Raw genomic sequence first — 16,558 nt, 5'->3', positions numbered from 1 at the left:
GGACCTAAAACAGTATATAATTGGAATATTCATAGACATTAAAAAAGCTTTTGATACCATAAACCACAATATTCTACTCATGAAATTACAGCAGTATGGTGTCAGGGGAAAGGTATTAGTTTGGATTAGGAGTTATCTGAATGAAGGGAAACAGTTTGTGAAGATGGGTGATTACTGTTGAACATGTTTGAACATTCCTTGTGGTGTCCCCCAGGGGTCAGTCTTGGGTCCCAAATTATTTATTCTTTATAGCGATGATTTATGCAAGTTGCCAAATATGTTAAAACTGGTTTTATTTGCAGATGATAGCAACATTTTGTTTTGTCCTGGCAGGGATCCGCTACTCCCAATGCAAGATGTTAACAGTGAACTGAAGAATTTAAGATTGTGGTTTGATATAAATAAATTAGCATTCAAGTTGGGCAAGACGAAAATAATTTTGTTTGGGAACTGGAGAAATTATCTAAAATTACAAATTCAACTGGATGGGGTGAACATTGAAAGAGTTAGTGAAATTAAATTCCTAGGGGTAATAATAGATGTCCAAATTAACTGGAAACCACACATCATATGTATACAGTCCAAAGTATCAAGAAGCATAGCAGTATTAAAAAAAAGCAAAACAGGTCCTGGATTACAAATCACTTCGCATTCTCTACTGTTCAATAATATAAGTCAGTATGCAGAGGTTTGGGGCAACAATAACATCAGTACAATAAATCCACTAATCATTCTGCAAAAGAAAGCAATGAGAATTATTCATAAGGCGGGTTACAGGATCACACAAACACATTATTTTTTACAATCAATGCTGCTAAAACTGAGAGACAACATAGAACTACAAACAATTACGATCATATTCAACGCCAAAGACAATCTACTACCAAGAAATATCCAAAAATTATTCAAACAAGGGTTATAATTTAAGGGGTAGATTTAATTTCCAAATTCATAGGGTGCGCACTACTAAGAGATGTTTTTGTATATTGGTGTGTGGTGTCAAATTATGGATTAGGTTGAGGGAAGTGCACAAGAATGTCAAAACTTAAACCACTTCAAAATCACTTACAACTTTTTTTTTTTCATTTCGTTTACCTACATATATTTTTTCTTTAGTTAATTATTAGTTACTTACATATTATTTATATATAAAAGTATATGTATGTTTGAATATGTAGATATATGTATCTGCATGTGTATGTGTGTGTATATAGTAAGAAGAAATATAAAAGGAAGCGGAAGATGCTATACAACTATATTAATAATTTATGGAGAAGGGGCGGGAATAAATAAGCTGTACTTCTTCCCACCCCTTTTCGGAATTACTGTGCTGCTTTTTTTTTATTGTATCAACTGTTCGTTTTTTATTACTATTATCATGTCTGTTATTTGCTCAAATATACATATCATTTGCATGTTCGAAATAAATCACAAAAACTAAAACAAAAACTACCAACAACAACACCCTTTACTGGCAACATGATGCTATTAAGGTGGACTGGAAATTCCCTTTAAAAACACGCTGGTCACAGCTCGAAATCTGAGCCTTATTTGTACATCAGGGCTGCAAGACCGAGTGTGCTCACGTCTGCTGTTTTGTACGCGAAACAAAACGTGGTCTCATTTCGCAGCTTGACTGACTTGGACGAACCGACCACAGACACGTCAACCGTAAGGTCTTCCTTAATGACGTGGAAATGTAGGTGTACACATGACGTCCGATATAACGCGAAAGGCACTACTAGCCGCATCCACGAAACGATGAAAACCGAACAATGTGCGACAACGATTTAAACGTCCCTCGCTGATATCTTGGAATTTGGGATTCGCGGTGAGTTGCTCTCAGTGCGCATGCGCACCAAAACCCTGCGAGCGATGGCGAAATTCCTGACTTTTACGCGAGGAACGGGGTTGGAAGGAAAGTTATCTCGATAAAAACGGGCAGCTAGGCTAACATTGTCGACACTTGGCACCGTCGCTACGGCTCGGTGACTACTCGGACGTGCTTGAGGTGCAGTTGACGCAAGTCGCTCGTATTCCGAGAAAAGCGCATCGTCTTGCTAACTGTTAGCCAGGTAGCATTAGGCGGCTAAGGCTGGTATGTCCCCCTCTGCCTTGTCTTGTGTTTGTCTCGGTAGCTTGCAAGTTGTCAGTCTCGGGTGTTGCAGAAAGTAGCTGGCCGTCGGAGCTCGCTGACGTTAAACGTTTCTGGAAAAAAAGCTGCGTAGGAATCGTCACTGTGCGTCGGCGTGTCGGTCCAGACTGCTGCTGCTGCTGCTGCTGTGCCAAAGGACTGAGTGAGTAACGATAGCTGTGCTATTGATAATAAACCACTTGTGCTTCGAGCAAGGTGTCGTGTCTCTGGGGATGGGGGAAAAAACATAATCTATAAGGTTATTGTCTGTCAGTGCTTTGACTGCAGTGCTGTGTTTTAGTTAGATAACACGCAGCTATGACATAACGCTAAGCACACACACACACACACACCTGTAGCCAGAGTAAACAATTGCCTTGAGTGCGAGGTTGCAAACCTAACAAATAAGAAGCATCATCATTGAAGGTGGTGTTGGTGTTGCTAGCCTGGTATGTTAATTAAACAGAACCAGTTGTGCTTGTAGTTCAGGGCTATTCAATTACAAATTCAGTTCAGGCCAAATGTTAAGGTTAAGAAATGTTGCCATCCGTTGGCACTGGCAAACTTAAAACCAATACAGAACCATGTGATGAAAGATATCAACCTTTTATCCATAAGCTAGCATGACAAAGGCATGACAAAAAAGTGCATAAGAAAACACAATAACGGAGCTGTAATTGAACAGACCGTTTCAACTAAATGAAACTAAAATAAATAGAATGAATTGTTTCTGGTCGTATCTAACATGGCACATTGCAAAGTAATGTGCAATAAAAATCTTTTAGTACCCCCCAAACGCACCCATAGCACATTAAACACATAGGTGAGATAAATAAGTGTCGTCTTCATTGTCAAGTTTACGTTTCAGTGTTGAAAAGGACACATTTTTAGGCCCCTAGCTACACTTCAAAACATTCTTGGAGCGTTGCATTCAAGGCCCTCTGCGTTTCTTCAGTTCAGCTCAGGTGGGCTAGACAACAGGCTGGGCCACTCGGGGGTCGGTCCTGGGCCGCATGTGGCCCGTGGGTCGCTATATGAATAAGTCTGCTGTGGCTGTTGAAAGGCCTGGAAATAATAAACACAGGAGACATGGGATGGGAGTTTAGGGTTGGCTCCAACCATTATTTAGATGCACTTCATGTGGCCAGCTGTCGCAGTAATCAAACAAACATTTCTCCAGGTGTCACAGCTGAACCTAAAGTATTTTCATTTATTTTTTGAGGTGTCAGACAGTGGCGACCGAAATCAACAATTCATGACAAATCAGAGACCCTGTGGTCCAGGCCTTGGGCAATGGTGGTTAAACAAATCAGCTGTAGGATATCTTTTTATTTGAAACAAGTCAAGGTGTTTCCCCTTCGCTTCACCAAAACCGTAACCGAAAAACAGCTGCTGGGCCCTTTTCGACTGAACTCGTAGCTATAAACAAATGCGATGCGCAGGCAGGGTAACAACAGATGTAACCACAATTTTCGAGTTAATGTGTATTGTGTTGCGACAGGAAAGGCTGTGCGGAGGCTTTGGTGTAGTGCAGCTGCCCCTGGAATTAAACATTTGAGTCAGGTGGTGTTTCTCGCCGGTTGTTACAAGGAACCTGCAGAGATTCCTGATTATTTTATCTGAAACTTGTGTAGCTTGATCTCTTTTTAGAGAATGCACAGGAGTGAAGTGGGGAAAGCACCGACACCTCCGTCATAATTTAGGAACATGTCTTTTCACATAGGCGAATATTTAATAAGTGGAGTCTCCAAAACCCCCTGTAATTTCCTCTTCAGCGTTTTATAAAAGGTTTTAAAACACAGATGAAATCATTTAATCTTCCTGTGTAAGATGCATGTCAGAGGGGGGAAATGTAAAGAAGATAAATGTCTTTCATTACATCTTATTTTATTGACCTACAGGTACCTGTTTTGAGTGTTGTGTTGGCAAATAATTTTAAACATTGATCTACTTAAATATTTAGAGAGCAATATGCCACTTGATTGCTGTTATTGATTCGGAGGCCTAGGGGGAACGGAGGGAGCCTGGCATTCATTCTGAGCACGCTAGTAACACTGGACTAATTTCATGTCGGTCCTCGGCTCCAGCTATAATAGCTCCCTTCAAATCTAGTTCATTGACCATCGCACTGTGAACTGACTTTGTGGTTTAAGCTTAAGGAGGGGAGGGGCCAAAGCTAACAGATAAGCCAGATCACTGTGAGGTTTAGGGACGCATGCGCGAGAGTGTAATTAAGTTCAAGGACACATGTTGCATTTCTCTCACAGTGCTCTGTTGATTTTGACAGACTTCTTATTCTTTTTTTTTTTATTTATTTCCTCACAAGTAGCCAGCCCTCACTGTGGCATGTTGACACTTATTACATTGCAGTCTTTAATAAAGTGTTTGTTTTTTTTTCCCTCTCTCATAGTGTTTGGCTTTACATGAGCTTATATATAATCCCGCTGGTTTGATTATTGTTTGATTACGAAAATTAATCAGACTTGATGCCACCACTCCGCTGTTAGCTTTTGGATGTTTGTGTTTGTCGTGAGAAGACACTGGACAACACTACGTGCTTGACTCTGTTCTACAAGGGGAAACGGTTGAGATACGTGTCTCTTTTTAATGAATGTGTTTAACCATTTCCTTACGCAGTCATTTTTTTTTTTATTCAGTTTTAGTTGTAGTTGTATTTTTTTTTTCGCCTGTGAACGTGTGGCTCATGTATTGGTGTGTCGAAAATGTAGGGTTAACATTGGAGGAGGAAAGAGCTGTCATAATAGTGGCACACTTTTCAGTATCACTTTGATTCATTGTTGCGAGTACAGAAACTTAGTTTGCATCAGATATCAAGAGAGCACATTTTCTGATGATTGTTTAAACGCTACTACTCTTTGTTTTTTTTTTTGTTTTTTTTATGCATTGGTGCAAGGTTTGCGGCTTCAGTTTGTGTTTGTGTTTGTAATGCACAAACTCCATTTGAGAGGAGCACGCAGCTTGAACAAAATAAGAGTAATCGACAATACGGAGTCGAGCTACAGCACAAATTGGAGTCCCCAATTACTTTTACTAGGCACATTAAATGAACTGCAGATGGCCGTGGACCAGGCGTGTGTAGTTTAGATGAAACAGCTGGTGACACTAGAAAATACCTTCCAGTGCATTCCAGTGTGTTACTGGCAGTAGAAAACAATGGATGAGTGCATCAAATTCCCGCTCGGTACGGTTTAGCTCGTTGCTATGTTTCTCATTGGAGGTTATTTATCTTGTGTTTCTGGTTTACTAGACCAGGTTTAATTTTAAATAGAGTAGCGAGGTTTCACATAACCTATTGGTTTGCATTAGGGCACTTATAAAAAAAAAAAGCCCTGTTTAGTCTGTACAGAAATATTTATGAGTTGGGAGGGGCTCAACAGCAAGCGAACTGTAAGTGATGACTGTCAAACAAGGGAGCAATCATTTCCAAAATGATCCCCAGTGCGCCGTATTTTACCTAAAAGATTCACAGAAAAAAACATAACTAACACTATCAGAAAAGCTGCGCTGTCATTTGCGTTTATCCCAGTTATGCACGTCAGCTGGCTCCACACTGGCGTAATCCTCGGAGGAGGGGAATGTGTGAATCATACCGGTACTGGAGGAAATTGTCAGGTGTATATGCCACAGATTCATTTGAATGAATGAGCCGCCATCTTGTCCAGTTCTTTCTAATGTAGCGCTTTCATTTTACAAAATAGTTGCAGCAAAGAAGCATAAAAGTAATAGTTTCCATGGTAATCATATTATATTTTAATCTCCATACATTCACCTCACGTCATACGTAGTATGTACTAAGAGAGAAGGAGAAAGACACCACGTATTGATTGGCTTTGCTTGGATGACTGTCAGTATTCAAGTTGCACGAACCTTTGTTGTATACCTTTTGTGCATCTCTATTCATCCCTGTGTTTTTTTTGTTGCAGCAGTACCTCTTCAGTGGTGTGAATGAGGGAGACATGGCAGACCGCACGCCACCTCTGGAGTCTGGCCAGCTTCTCAGCCCTGAACTCCCAATCCTGGCCTCACCACCACCCCCAGCCATGGTCAATGGAGAGGGCTCCCAGCAGGTACGCTCAAATCCTCCGCTATTAGTCACACTTGCTTCACTATCTTTTATGCCTAATAAGCAACTTCCCTTTTTTTTCACTTGAAAAGGTTTTTATTTCGAAACGGTGCTTGCGAATTATTTTGTTTGACTTAAGTGTGCAGTTGTTTGACTTGGCTCGTTGAAGCCCGCCAATGCGGAAAACAAAGGCGTAATTGCATGAGCTGTTTCGTTGTTCCCGTCAGAAATATTTGTGCCGTTGTATGAAAAACGCTAGACTTGACTCTGGAAGGGCAGTGATGCTGATGCCTCATGATGCTCTACTTGCACGAACTTCATCAGTGAAATTGGGGAAATCTTTGCTCGGACACTTAAAGCACTCGATCACTTAGTGAAGCAGTTTCACTGACGGCTGTGTGGTGCACGGTTCCACCAGCGCAGCAGGGAACTGCTAATGTGGTATTTGGCTGGATATATCATCCAGCAGGGTTTTCTCTGTGAGACGATATAAAAAAAAAATAAATAAATAAATGAATGAAAGTTTCAGCTGGTTTAATTATACGTGATTATTTTTAATTATCTCATGCCTTGAGTAATGGAATAAAGAAGATTACAATCTTACAAACCTAGCTCTATTTTTAAGATTTCTTTGCCTCTGTTCCATTGTTATAAAGTGCCTTAAGCATATCTTCTGGATACATTCAAATCTGTGAAACCTGATGTGTTTGGGGGCTTGTTTCAGATGCTAAACAAAATATGCAGATCGAGCTCTTACTCAGCTGAGTATTGAAACAAGCCAGGTGGATTTGCTGTGCTCACTTCGGTTGCTTCTGGGACATATTTCATTTTCAGCAGGTGCTTGTTATTTATGAACCATATCTCTTGGTTTTGATAACAGTTTTTCCATATGCGTACAAGACATTCGGCGGTATCCCTCCACCCTGTCATCTCTTGTCAGTTATCAGAGTGAGATTGAATGGCCCTGACAAGCCTGAGTGATTTTTTTTTTTTTCTGTCATTTTGATGGCCTCTAGTTTGATGTGCTTAAGTCTCCCAGACTTCCTGGGGCACAGCATGCAACTCTCGGTGATATCTCCTCAGTCGTTTCCTCAGTGTTGTGTAGTTTGTCCCGATAAGACTTGCTAATATTAGCTCTGTCCTATAAACGCGGCTTTCCACCCATGTCTGTCATTTTCCGCAGCGGAAAAACCCTCACCTGAATCAGGCTTTGTTCACCTAGAGATCAAATTTTGCCGCCTGCGTTCATCTGCGAGGGTGTTGTTCTCGTGGAATTCGGTTACCTTGCCACCTCCCACAAAGGTTACCCGATTGCCTGAACACGTCCCATGTCACGATTTACACCGTGTTACTCTTTTTTTCTTTTTTTTATGAGAGCTAAAGGAATAAAATGCTACCGTTGCTTCCTGGCTTACATCATTACCACCCTGCTGCTCAGACCAATTTGAGACACCGCATGTTCATGATGGGTGAAATGTACTGAAATGTGAATAACAAGTATCTGTGCTTCTCAAACAACAACATGTTTGTGTATCCCTCCCAGGCATGTCAATATCAAGGTACAGGGTGTACAAATGAATGAAAAAAAAAAAAAACAGTCATAGCTGTCGAGCTTTAAAATTTAATATGGCACTTCTATCTTTATTTAGCCAACGAATTAACGGACAACATAAAATGAATCTGCTATGTCTACGCTGTGGAAAAACGTCTGATTTCTTAAATGTGAAGGTTTCTTTTTGTTTGTTACACGTGATATTAAAGTAAATATCTTTGGATTTAGAACAAAAGCAGATGAAACCTTGAAAAATGCCATGTATTTTTCATTATTTTCTGTCGCTTTGTTGACAAAATGATTATTTATCAGATAAACAGAGAGAATTTACATAAATTTTTCATACATAAATGAGTTTTTAATAGTGGACGCTATAAACCCCAGTTATCAATTGCAAAATAGCAGAAAGCCAGTATCAAAGAAAGGAAGCAAAACAACCACACCAACAACAACGAAGAGTGGGGAGTGGTGCACTGGGCGATCTCTTGGGAACGACCCACTGTGGATGTCATTCAATGAAATTATGGCAGAATAGATTGTTGTGCTTTGTGCCTTTGTAGTGTACATGGCTGCATGCCCTCACAAAGACAGTCGGCAGGTTTACATGCATGTGAAAAAAATTAATTATTACTTTAATCCGTCTCTTAACTGGACAACTTAAGTGCATGTAAACGCGTTAATATCGGAGTTCTCCTTATCTGACTGAGACACTCAGATAATGCGATTGGAAATCGATTGTCACTGTCATGTATGTGCCTTAATCAGAGTTAAACTAGACAATGCGCTTCCACAACCGCTGCGCTAGCATAGGACCCCGCAAGAGGTATAGCGCACATTACGTACGAGATTAAAAAAAGCTGTACTATTATCCATCTTGTTGTTGTGTGAAATGCCAGTCTGCTGCATGAACGACTCCACACTGTAAAGACACATATCGCCACCTAGTGTGGAGGAGGAGGACGTGTTCCCGTCAGTTGTTAAATTTTCTCCGTTGCATGTAAACTTAAACAAGTTTAAGCTTTGCATGTAAAAGCACTCAATGGCTTATTACTTAGTCAAGCAAGGAGCTGATTGTGATCTGCTTCTGCTAGCGGCAGGTACACGTCAGGCTCAAATAGATACTTGCGGTGGCATGATAAGTAACAGAGCCCTCTGTTTAGTTTGTTCCGATGTTTTTGGTTTGGTGTTTTTTAAGGGCAGACTAGTCATGTGTCACTCACAAGCATGCAGAACAGATTCTTTGGAGCACAGCAACTAGGTTTAATTTGTCCTACCTTGGTGTAGGTATGGGTATTGATTGATCTTTGGTTTTCAGGTTAGGCCGCTACGGCTTTAGCTCTTACGTCAGTTTCTTCATACAAATCGATTCCTCTTTGCACGCCTATCTTCACAGTGTCTGTGAGTTTTATTGTATTAACCTTTTCATTGTATTAACCTTTAAGCTGTGTACACATGCTCAACAATCAAAAGCTTGCATGGAAAAGGAGAATTCAAGTCACTGATTTTGAATGAGAGCTTGACCCTTGACCACCTGCGAAACTGACCTGCGATAAATTAAAAAAAAAAAAAGGATGGAAAAGAAAAAGAGCGAGAGAAGAATTGTTGATGTAGCTTAAGTGTGTTGTGTCTGAGGAGGTGCGTAAATATCATGGCAGCTGCAGAGTGAGGAGCAGCCACCACTGGAGGGGTCTGGCCCCTGACAGAATGAGGCAGGACTGTGGTGACAGTGAAGAGGATTCACTGCGATGGCTGACCCCTCTGTTTCTGACCTTTAGTTAGAGAAGCTGCAAGGACACTTCAGTCTTTGGTCTTGTTTTTTTTTTTTTTTTTTTTTTTTCTCTTCCTTGGTATTAACGCTCTATTGGGCCAATTATTCTGAGTCACAGAGGAAGCTGTTGTCTTGGGGTCATTACCTGAGATGATTCCTTTTAAGAGATGACTTTAGCTACAGTATGAATCATTGCTTCTTTCCATTTTAGCTCCTCTTTGGTTTTTCCTGCTCCTGCCGTTTGGATTGGAGCTAAATTGGTAACGGATGAATCAGTCTGTTTCTGTCAATGTTTAAGCCTAGCTAATGGCTTATGTACTTAGCCGTTGGCTTTGCTGATGGATATGTATATTTTCTCCCATTTTGTTCATTGCTCTTTTTCATTAGGCCTGCCATTTAATGCCTTGCGTGTCCTTTGTGCTTGTATTTTATTTTAATGCTCCTCTGTTTTGATGGCTTTTAGGCTTGCGTTTGCGACCTGACAGATTGTAAGGGATTAATATTGCTCCTTGGTAGGGACGTCGAGCTGTGCAGTTTTTGTTAGAAACACTTCGAGGAACCATTCAACCTTTTATATAATTAGAAGTTTGTCTAATACAAACTTGGAGAAAACTGTGAATGGAGAAGTATTAGTAATGTTTTTCAGTAGCCTTGAAATTCATTTATTTTCCAACACATTTATGTTTTATTCAAACAATACTCTTGGTTTTCCATTTTTCAAAGATGACGTGAGATTTTAAAAACCCTACTTGTTTGCCCTGCTCTTGGGTAAAAGCACTCTGGATGAAATGGTAATTACACAAACTGAACAGGGCGCGCACACACACACACACACACACAGCCACACAACCCAGAGTGTATGGTTTGCTTGTGACTGCGTGGGCTAATGTTACTATGGCGTAGTGAGCCCTCTCCGTCAATTCAGCTGCCTTTTTTATTTCTGGCCTTGTATCCTACAGCCAGATAAGGAGACGAGGTCCTTGGACCTATGTCCCCCCACAAGTTGCCAGAGGGCTTGTGATGTTGTAGCAAACATGCAACCCACTGCTCGCCTCACGGTCAACCACTGAATCATCTACGAAGATGAGGTTGAGCCCACTGTTTGTCAGCTATTGTGAGGAGGTGGACAGTGTGTGACTCAGCAGTGTTTTGGACACTTTCTCCTAAGTGGGTAGGACAAGCCATGCCATTATTGCTGCAATAATATTCACCGCAGACACACGTTCGAGTGATGCACTAATATGGAAGTTTTGGCTCGCTAACCATGAGCAAAACCCATAGAGTAAATAATGCCAGACATCATTTCCCAAACTCCTGAATTAGTCAGTGGTTTGGCCCTGTTCGGGGAGTTTGCAAATCCTTTTTCAATAAACTGGATAAGAGACCTGCAACATCATTCATCCTCTCCACCGGCGTCATCCTCTCTCTGCTGCTGATGCAAAGAGACTCGCTGCTTGACTTCTGGCTGAGAGGAGGAGGCACATGTTGATATCAGCATCGCTGCTTACGAGCTTTTAACTAATTTCAAGATGCGTAGCTAATCAAGTTTTACTGTTCTGCACAATCAGCTTGTTTTTATAATTCACTGTAAAGCATACAGGCTGCGGATTAAGAGGCCTACAGCAAAGTTGTCTGCAGGTAGAGTGGCTGCAAACGTAGCACTTCTGCAAGTTTTTGTTCCACTTATCTAATGGGTGTTTAGTGAATTGCTTTCTCCCTTTCTGGTGGACGTAGTTGCAGTCTGGACAGCGAGCATTGTTGGCTTTGGCTCTAAACTAAGTCTCATCCTCTACACCCTCATGCTAAGAAGCTGTGCTGCCTGTTAAATTGGATACAGAAACAATCGCAACAGTTGAAAATGCGTTGATAGTTAACGCCGGTCCACTCCCACAGTGAAGCACGGTGGTGGCAGCATCAATCATGAATGAGTTGCTATATTATATTATGTTATATTATATTTAATTGTTGAATTTTGTGTCCTGTTAAAGTGCCAAGACACACATTTCACATCTTTTATTTTATTAGTAAGATTTTAAAATAAAAACGAATAATCTGCAACAGGGAAGCAACAGAATTACTATTTAGAAGTGTATATATATATATATTGGCCATGTTTTGTGTTGTTGATGACATTTAAGTTAAGTTTATTTGATTCATTGCTATTGGATTGAGTTTCTTCACTTCTGTTCTCATTTCATTTAGTGCGAGGCCCCATGATTCCGTTGTGATCGGTGACTGTTCATGACTTCATGGAAATATGGTTAGACCTTAAGTGGAAACATGAAAACTAATTCATAGTGAATAGGTGAATAGGAAGCTTGTGGAAATTCATATGTGACTCAGATCTTAGATAATGCATGTATGCATATGATTGACTTTGTGCTCTGGTAGCATTTTGTGGTTGCTCTGATAAATACATATGACAGATTATTTTCTCTCTAGCTTAATACTACTAAGAAGATAATTATTTACAAGAGCATGCAACACATCTACGACAGATGTTTTCCCCTGTTCTGGTTCTATCCTGCTATCCCCTTACGCCACGTTTCCAGGGATCCTGGAGAGTGGAGGATCATCAAATTGCTTTGAATCATCATTGCACACGCAAGTGTATGCCATCAGCTGCAGGGAGACTGCGTTCGTTCCTGGCTAGTTCCGACGCTGGCAGGATTTTCCCTGTGTCATTTAGCTCCCGTTTCCTTTCTACCCAGCTGCTATGTCACATCAACGCACAGTAAACAATTAAGAGGAACAAATAGTGAGAAACACGAACTCTGAGTCACCAACAACTGAAAAACGTCAGAGTTAACAACCACAGACGCACAGAGCAGGCCGTTCTCGTGGGTAATAAAACACAGCAGTGTGGCCACCTGTGTGACAGTGTGCGCAAACTTGTCTTCATTCTCTTTGCATAGGCCTCGTAGATTGATGCAAATCTTTACAGTGGAGGGAATCGTTTAACCTTTGGACACAGGGCCTTATAAACGTGTGCCGGTGTATCTGAGTTTGATCGCCCCTGATCTTTTAACACATGTATTTTGTTCCGTGCGGTACTCCGGAAAATAAAAGATCATCTCTGTTGTGAATGTGACCAGGAAACCGTCGCGCATTATGCTGCTTAGTCATGTGTGTGAAAAGTAACCTTTGCAGTGTCCTCGCACATTTTCACTCTGTCGAGTTACAAATGAAGTCGTCACACCGTTGGTAACTAGATACTGGGTGATAGATTCAGTCAGCAGAGGGGCTTGGGCTCGGATGTATTTTATAGTAGGACTAAAAGTAAATGACCATCTGAGCTTCAGGGGGATGTAGGAGCTAAGCGTGTTATCTAAAGAGGAACTGGTTTTTATCTGAAACGTTATTAATATTTTACCCTGTCATTTGTTTACTCTTCTATTCTACAAAAGAATGAGTTTGTGCAATAAATAAGATATGTCATGATAGAAATTCTTTTTTTTATTATTTCTTTTTATTTTTGTAGAAAAAAGTCTTTAAAATACAAAGTTGAATAGTAAAGAGAACAGAGAACCAGTCTCTGGCTTTTAAATAATTAAAAAATAGTAATAATAATTCAATAATTTCACAACCTGTCTATAATAGTAAAGTCAAACACCACAGTATAGCAATGCTGTTAACTCTTAACTAATAGCAAAAGCTAAAAAAAAAAAAAAAAAATTAAGTACAAATGTACTCCATCGCATTACTTTTTCATTGAGAACTAATGAGATCTGTTTTAGTGTCTGGTGAAAGTTATCTTTAATGTCTGCAGCTAAATTAATAGAACAGCAGGAGTTGATGCCCCAGTGCTTGTCTTCTTAGTTAAATTAGCTTGCTTTTGTCTGTAATTGTTTTGTGGACACGGCTATGTTTTGCCAAACAAAAACAGAACGTTGATGCCTGGGAAAAAAAAAAAAAAAAAGAGGCATGTTCTGGTTAATGGTGACATTGTTTTCAGAAAACAAAACAAGTGAAATTAACTTGGAAGCTCTTCTGCATTGGTCCATAACCACCTGCGGCTATCTCTGGGTATCGCTACCGATTTTCTGAACTGATTCGATTCCAATTCACAAGATCCCGATTTGACTGGATTAAATTCTGAATCGCTTTATTTTGAGCTTTGTTTTCAGTGTTATCATTGGTTTGGGAGATTTGTGGTGTTTTTCAATCCGCCGCATTTTACCTCTGGTTGACCCATTTTGTTTACGGTCTAGCTTTTCTCTGTCGTCATACGTTTAAAATCCAAATCTGCTGCCGTGCATCAGCTTTCTGGCCCGACTGTGCTCTCGGAGCCAGGGTTTTGGAGCTCCCGTCACACGTGGGCTAATCTTGTTGCGCGGATCTTGCGAGGTTTCTGAGTAGAGGATGCCGCCCGACATTGCATTTATTTTAACACAACAATCCTACAATATTAAGAATCGATATCGGTGGTTTCTAATGAAGACGGATATAAATCCAAAATAACGAATTTAAACAACAACAAAAAAAAAAAGAAATCATTCATAACTCAGCGGCTCCTCAGGATATAAAGACCAGTGCAGTATTTACGCCCCTTATTTGTACGAACTATATAGATTCTTGCATTCTTCTTCCAAAATGAGTTTCTCTTCTCATTTCCCTGAAGTCATCTTACTGCACAAGTCTGCTAGACTTCATGATTACTTCTCGTAGCTATATGTACCTTAAAATATACCTTAAATCCAGGTTCCTTTTCTCTTTTTTTAACACAGTGAAACACATTTCGCGGAGGATTTTAGCTGCCAAGCAGCGTCAGTGACGCAGAGTGCCTCCTAACTTGACACGCGCTGATCAAGTGATCAGCACTGTCGCTTTAAGGGCCGATCCATTTAGAATAAATGAGGACAGATGTTACAGAAGCAGTGAGTACTTGCAAGCTGTGTTTATTTAGTCGCTGTTCAAATCATGCCTCTGTTTTGACTGTCAGTTGCGCCGCGTTGTGATCTCCGAAGACGGCACGGAGGCTGCCGTTGTCACCCGACGCTCGGGCTCTGCGATTGAACTCCCACCACCTCATCTCCTCTCACATTGATCGGAGTATTAGGAGAGGATGTATGGCATGTCGCTCTGTGAATGGGAGAGCGAGCCGGGGAGAGTATGAGGGGGAAGGAGCGGAGGGAGGCAGAGGGAGGGAGGCAGGGAGGCAGAGGGACTGTAGCGTAGTCGTATATGTCAGCCTCAGAAGCTGCGTGGGTCGCTCGGCTCCCTCACGCCATTGTTGTTGTTGTGAAAAAGACAGAACAAAGGACTCCCCATGCCATGGACCCCTTATACCTTTTGCCGGCTCAGCTGTTCAATGATCACACCCTGATGGAATGCTATTGAAATGAATATTAAGGAGCACAGCAGGCGCTAACTGAGCTGGCACACACTCAGAGGCAACAAGGAAACTGAATAACAAACTGAGGCATCATCCAAAGTCCTTCTCCTTCTCCGCTCCTGCTTTCCGGAGGCTCGTCCGCCTTCTTTTCCCGGAGAGTGGTCACCGCTGATAAGGTTTCAGTCCACTCTGTGAGCGCTCGGTCGCGGACGTCGCTGTGGCTTATTTGTTGAAGGGGTTGCTGTGGATACTGACGGTAGGGAGGCTGCACTGGAGCCAGAGGCAAGAGTGAACAAGCCGCCTGCTGCAGAGAGTGCCGCGACTGGAGCAGATGCGGCTGAGTCAGGCTAAGCAAACGTGAGACTCACGCCACGTTTTCTGCGAAGGCTGCATCCAGCGCACGAGGACCGAGTCCCCCCCCCCCTCGATCGCTGCTCCCTCGCGTCTCGCCTCTTCCCGGACTTTATGCGGAGTGAGTTGATGGAAGTGGAGGATGTAAATGACCGGCCCAGCCAGATGTGTTGGCATCGCAGGTCATGTGATTTCTCATGAGGGCTGGGTGAAGCGGTGGAGGGTCTGGTAGACCCTGGAGCTTCTCTTCCTCTCTGTGACTGCATGAATAGTGACGCTTGAATGAGAAAAAAGCAATGCGGGCAACAGTAAGTAGCAGTCAGATCTTTTGCAAGTAAAATATCCTTCCTTTTTTATATTTTTATATTACAAAGGCAGTGAATGTCACAGTGTTCATTTTAGCGGTTATGTCCTGATGTAAAATCTGGGGGGGAAAAAAAAGGAGACATCATCCTAGGAAGAGTGCCGAAGGGAGTGGACAACAAATACACATAAGACTGCGAAGTGCCCAGACTTTGATTCAATTAGACCTCCCTTGCTCCTCCCACCTCCACCATCATCTACACTTACTGCTGACGCTGCCTGTGTGGGTTTGTAAGAACATATGAGAGTCTGTGTGTGGCAGTCAAAGGGCTCTTTCCTCTCCCTTCTGAGCACATGAATGGGAGCAGTGTCAGGGATGGAGGTGCTGATGATTTCAGTGATTGAGGAGAGCCATAGCCAGAGCCCTTTGCCAGAAGAGTGCAGGTTCTATGACAGCGACTTCCACAAGAGTGAGGTAACCAGCGCCCACACACGGCGCCAGGCAACTAAAACCCAGGCATTTACAAGGCGTATGGTTTATATTATGGGGGTTTGGAATTTGTGAGGATAAATTAAGGAGAATTAGCAAATTGTTTCAGATTGTCTTGATTTTACCTGTTGATTAAGTGCATGAAAAAATTATTTATGATTTTATTTTGCAGTTAAAGAAGGTTTACATTGTCTAAAGCTCTAAAAGTCGCCTTGAACAAAAAGACATCTTTTATTCCTTTCTCTCTTGTTCAGTCTGTGCGTTCAGTCTTTTGTAATGACAGGAGAGTGACTCATTGTAGATTACGTAGCTGATGTTTGCCAGAGGTTTCATTTTATGGTGATCAGAGTGACTGTCCTGTATGTTAAATGTAGATATTCTTATTCCTTTATTTATTTAATGTACGTTTGGACTTTATTTAAAGCGGGTTGAAACGGCTTTACCTAAATTTGTTTTGGAAAATATGTCGTTGCCAACTGGTTTTATTTCTTTATTGATTTTAAATGGCCCAGTTTCCCAGTTTTCTAATCCTTAACTGCGA

At 41.4% G+C, this 16,558-nt stretch overlaps 1 protein-coding gene across 5 annotated transcripts in view; it reads left to right on the top strand.

Annotated features, from left to right (window-relative positions):
• The first annotated feature begins 1,436 nt into the window (after positions 1-1,436).
• The window catches only part of fndc3a (fibronectin type III domain containing 3A), a 44,746-nt gene continuing 29,624 nt past the window's right edge, over positions 1,437-16,558 (top strand). Inside the window, exons 1-2 of one of the 5 annotated variants that reach the window (XM_047593699.1) lie at positions 1,437-1,831; positions 6,082-6,222. In XM_047593699.1, coding sequence (XP_047449655.1) covers positions 6,112-6,222 — 111 coding nt within the window. In that variant the 5' untranslated portion in view covers positions 1,437-1,831; positions 6,082-6,111. The other 4 variants (XM_047593698.1, XM_047593697.1, XM_047593696.1 and 1 more) reach the window with 4 other exon arrangements.

This window comes from Mugil cephalus, chromosome 9, assembly GCF_022458985.1.
Source record: "Mugil cephalus isolate CIBA_MC_2020 chromosome 9, CIBA_Mcephalus_1.1, whole genome shotgun sequence".
NCBI lineage: Eukaryota > Metazoa > Chordata > Actinopteri > Mugiliformes > Mugilidae > Mugil > Mugil cephalus.
The sequence above is the reverse complement of the archived record's forward strand: the minus strand, read 5'-3'. Positions and strand labels throughout refer to the sequence as shown.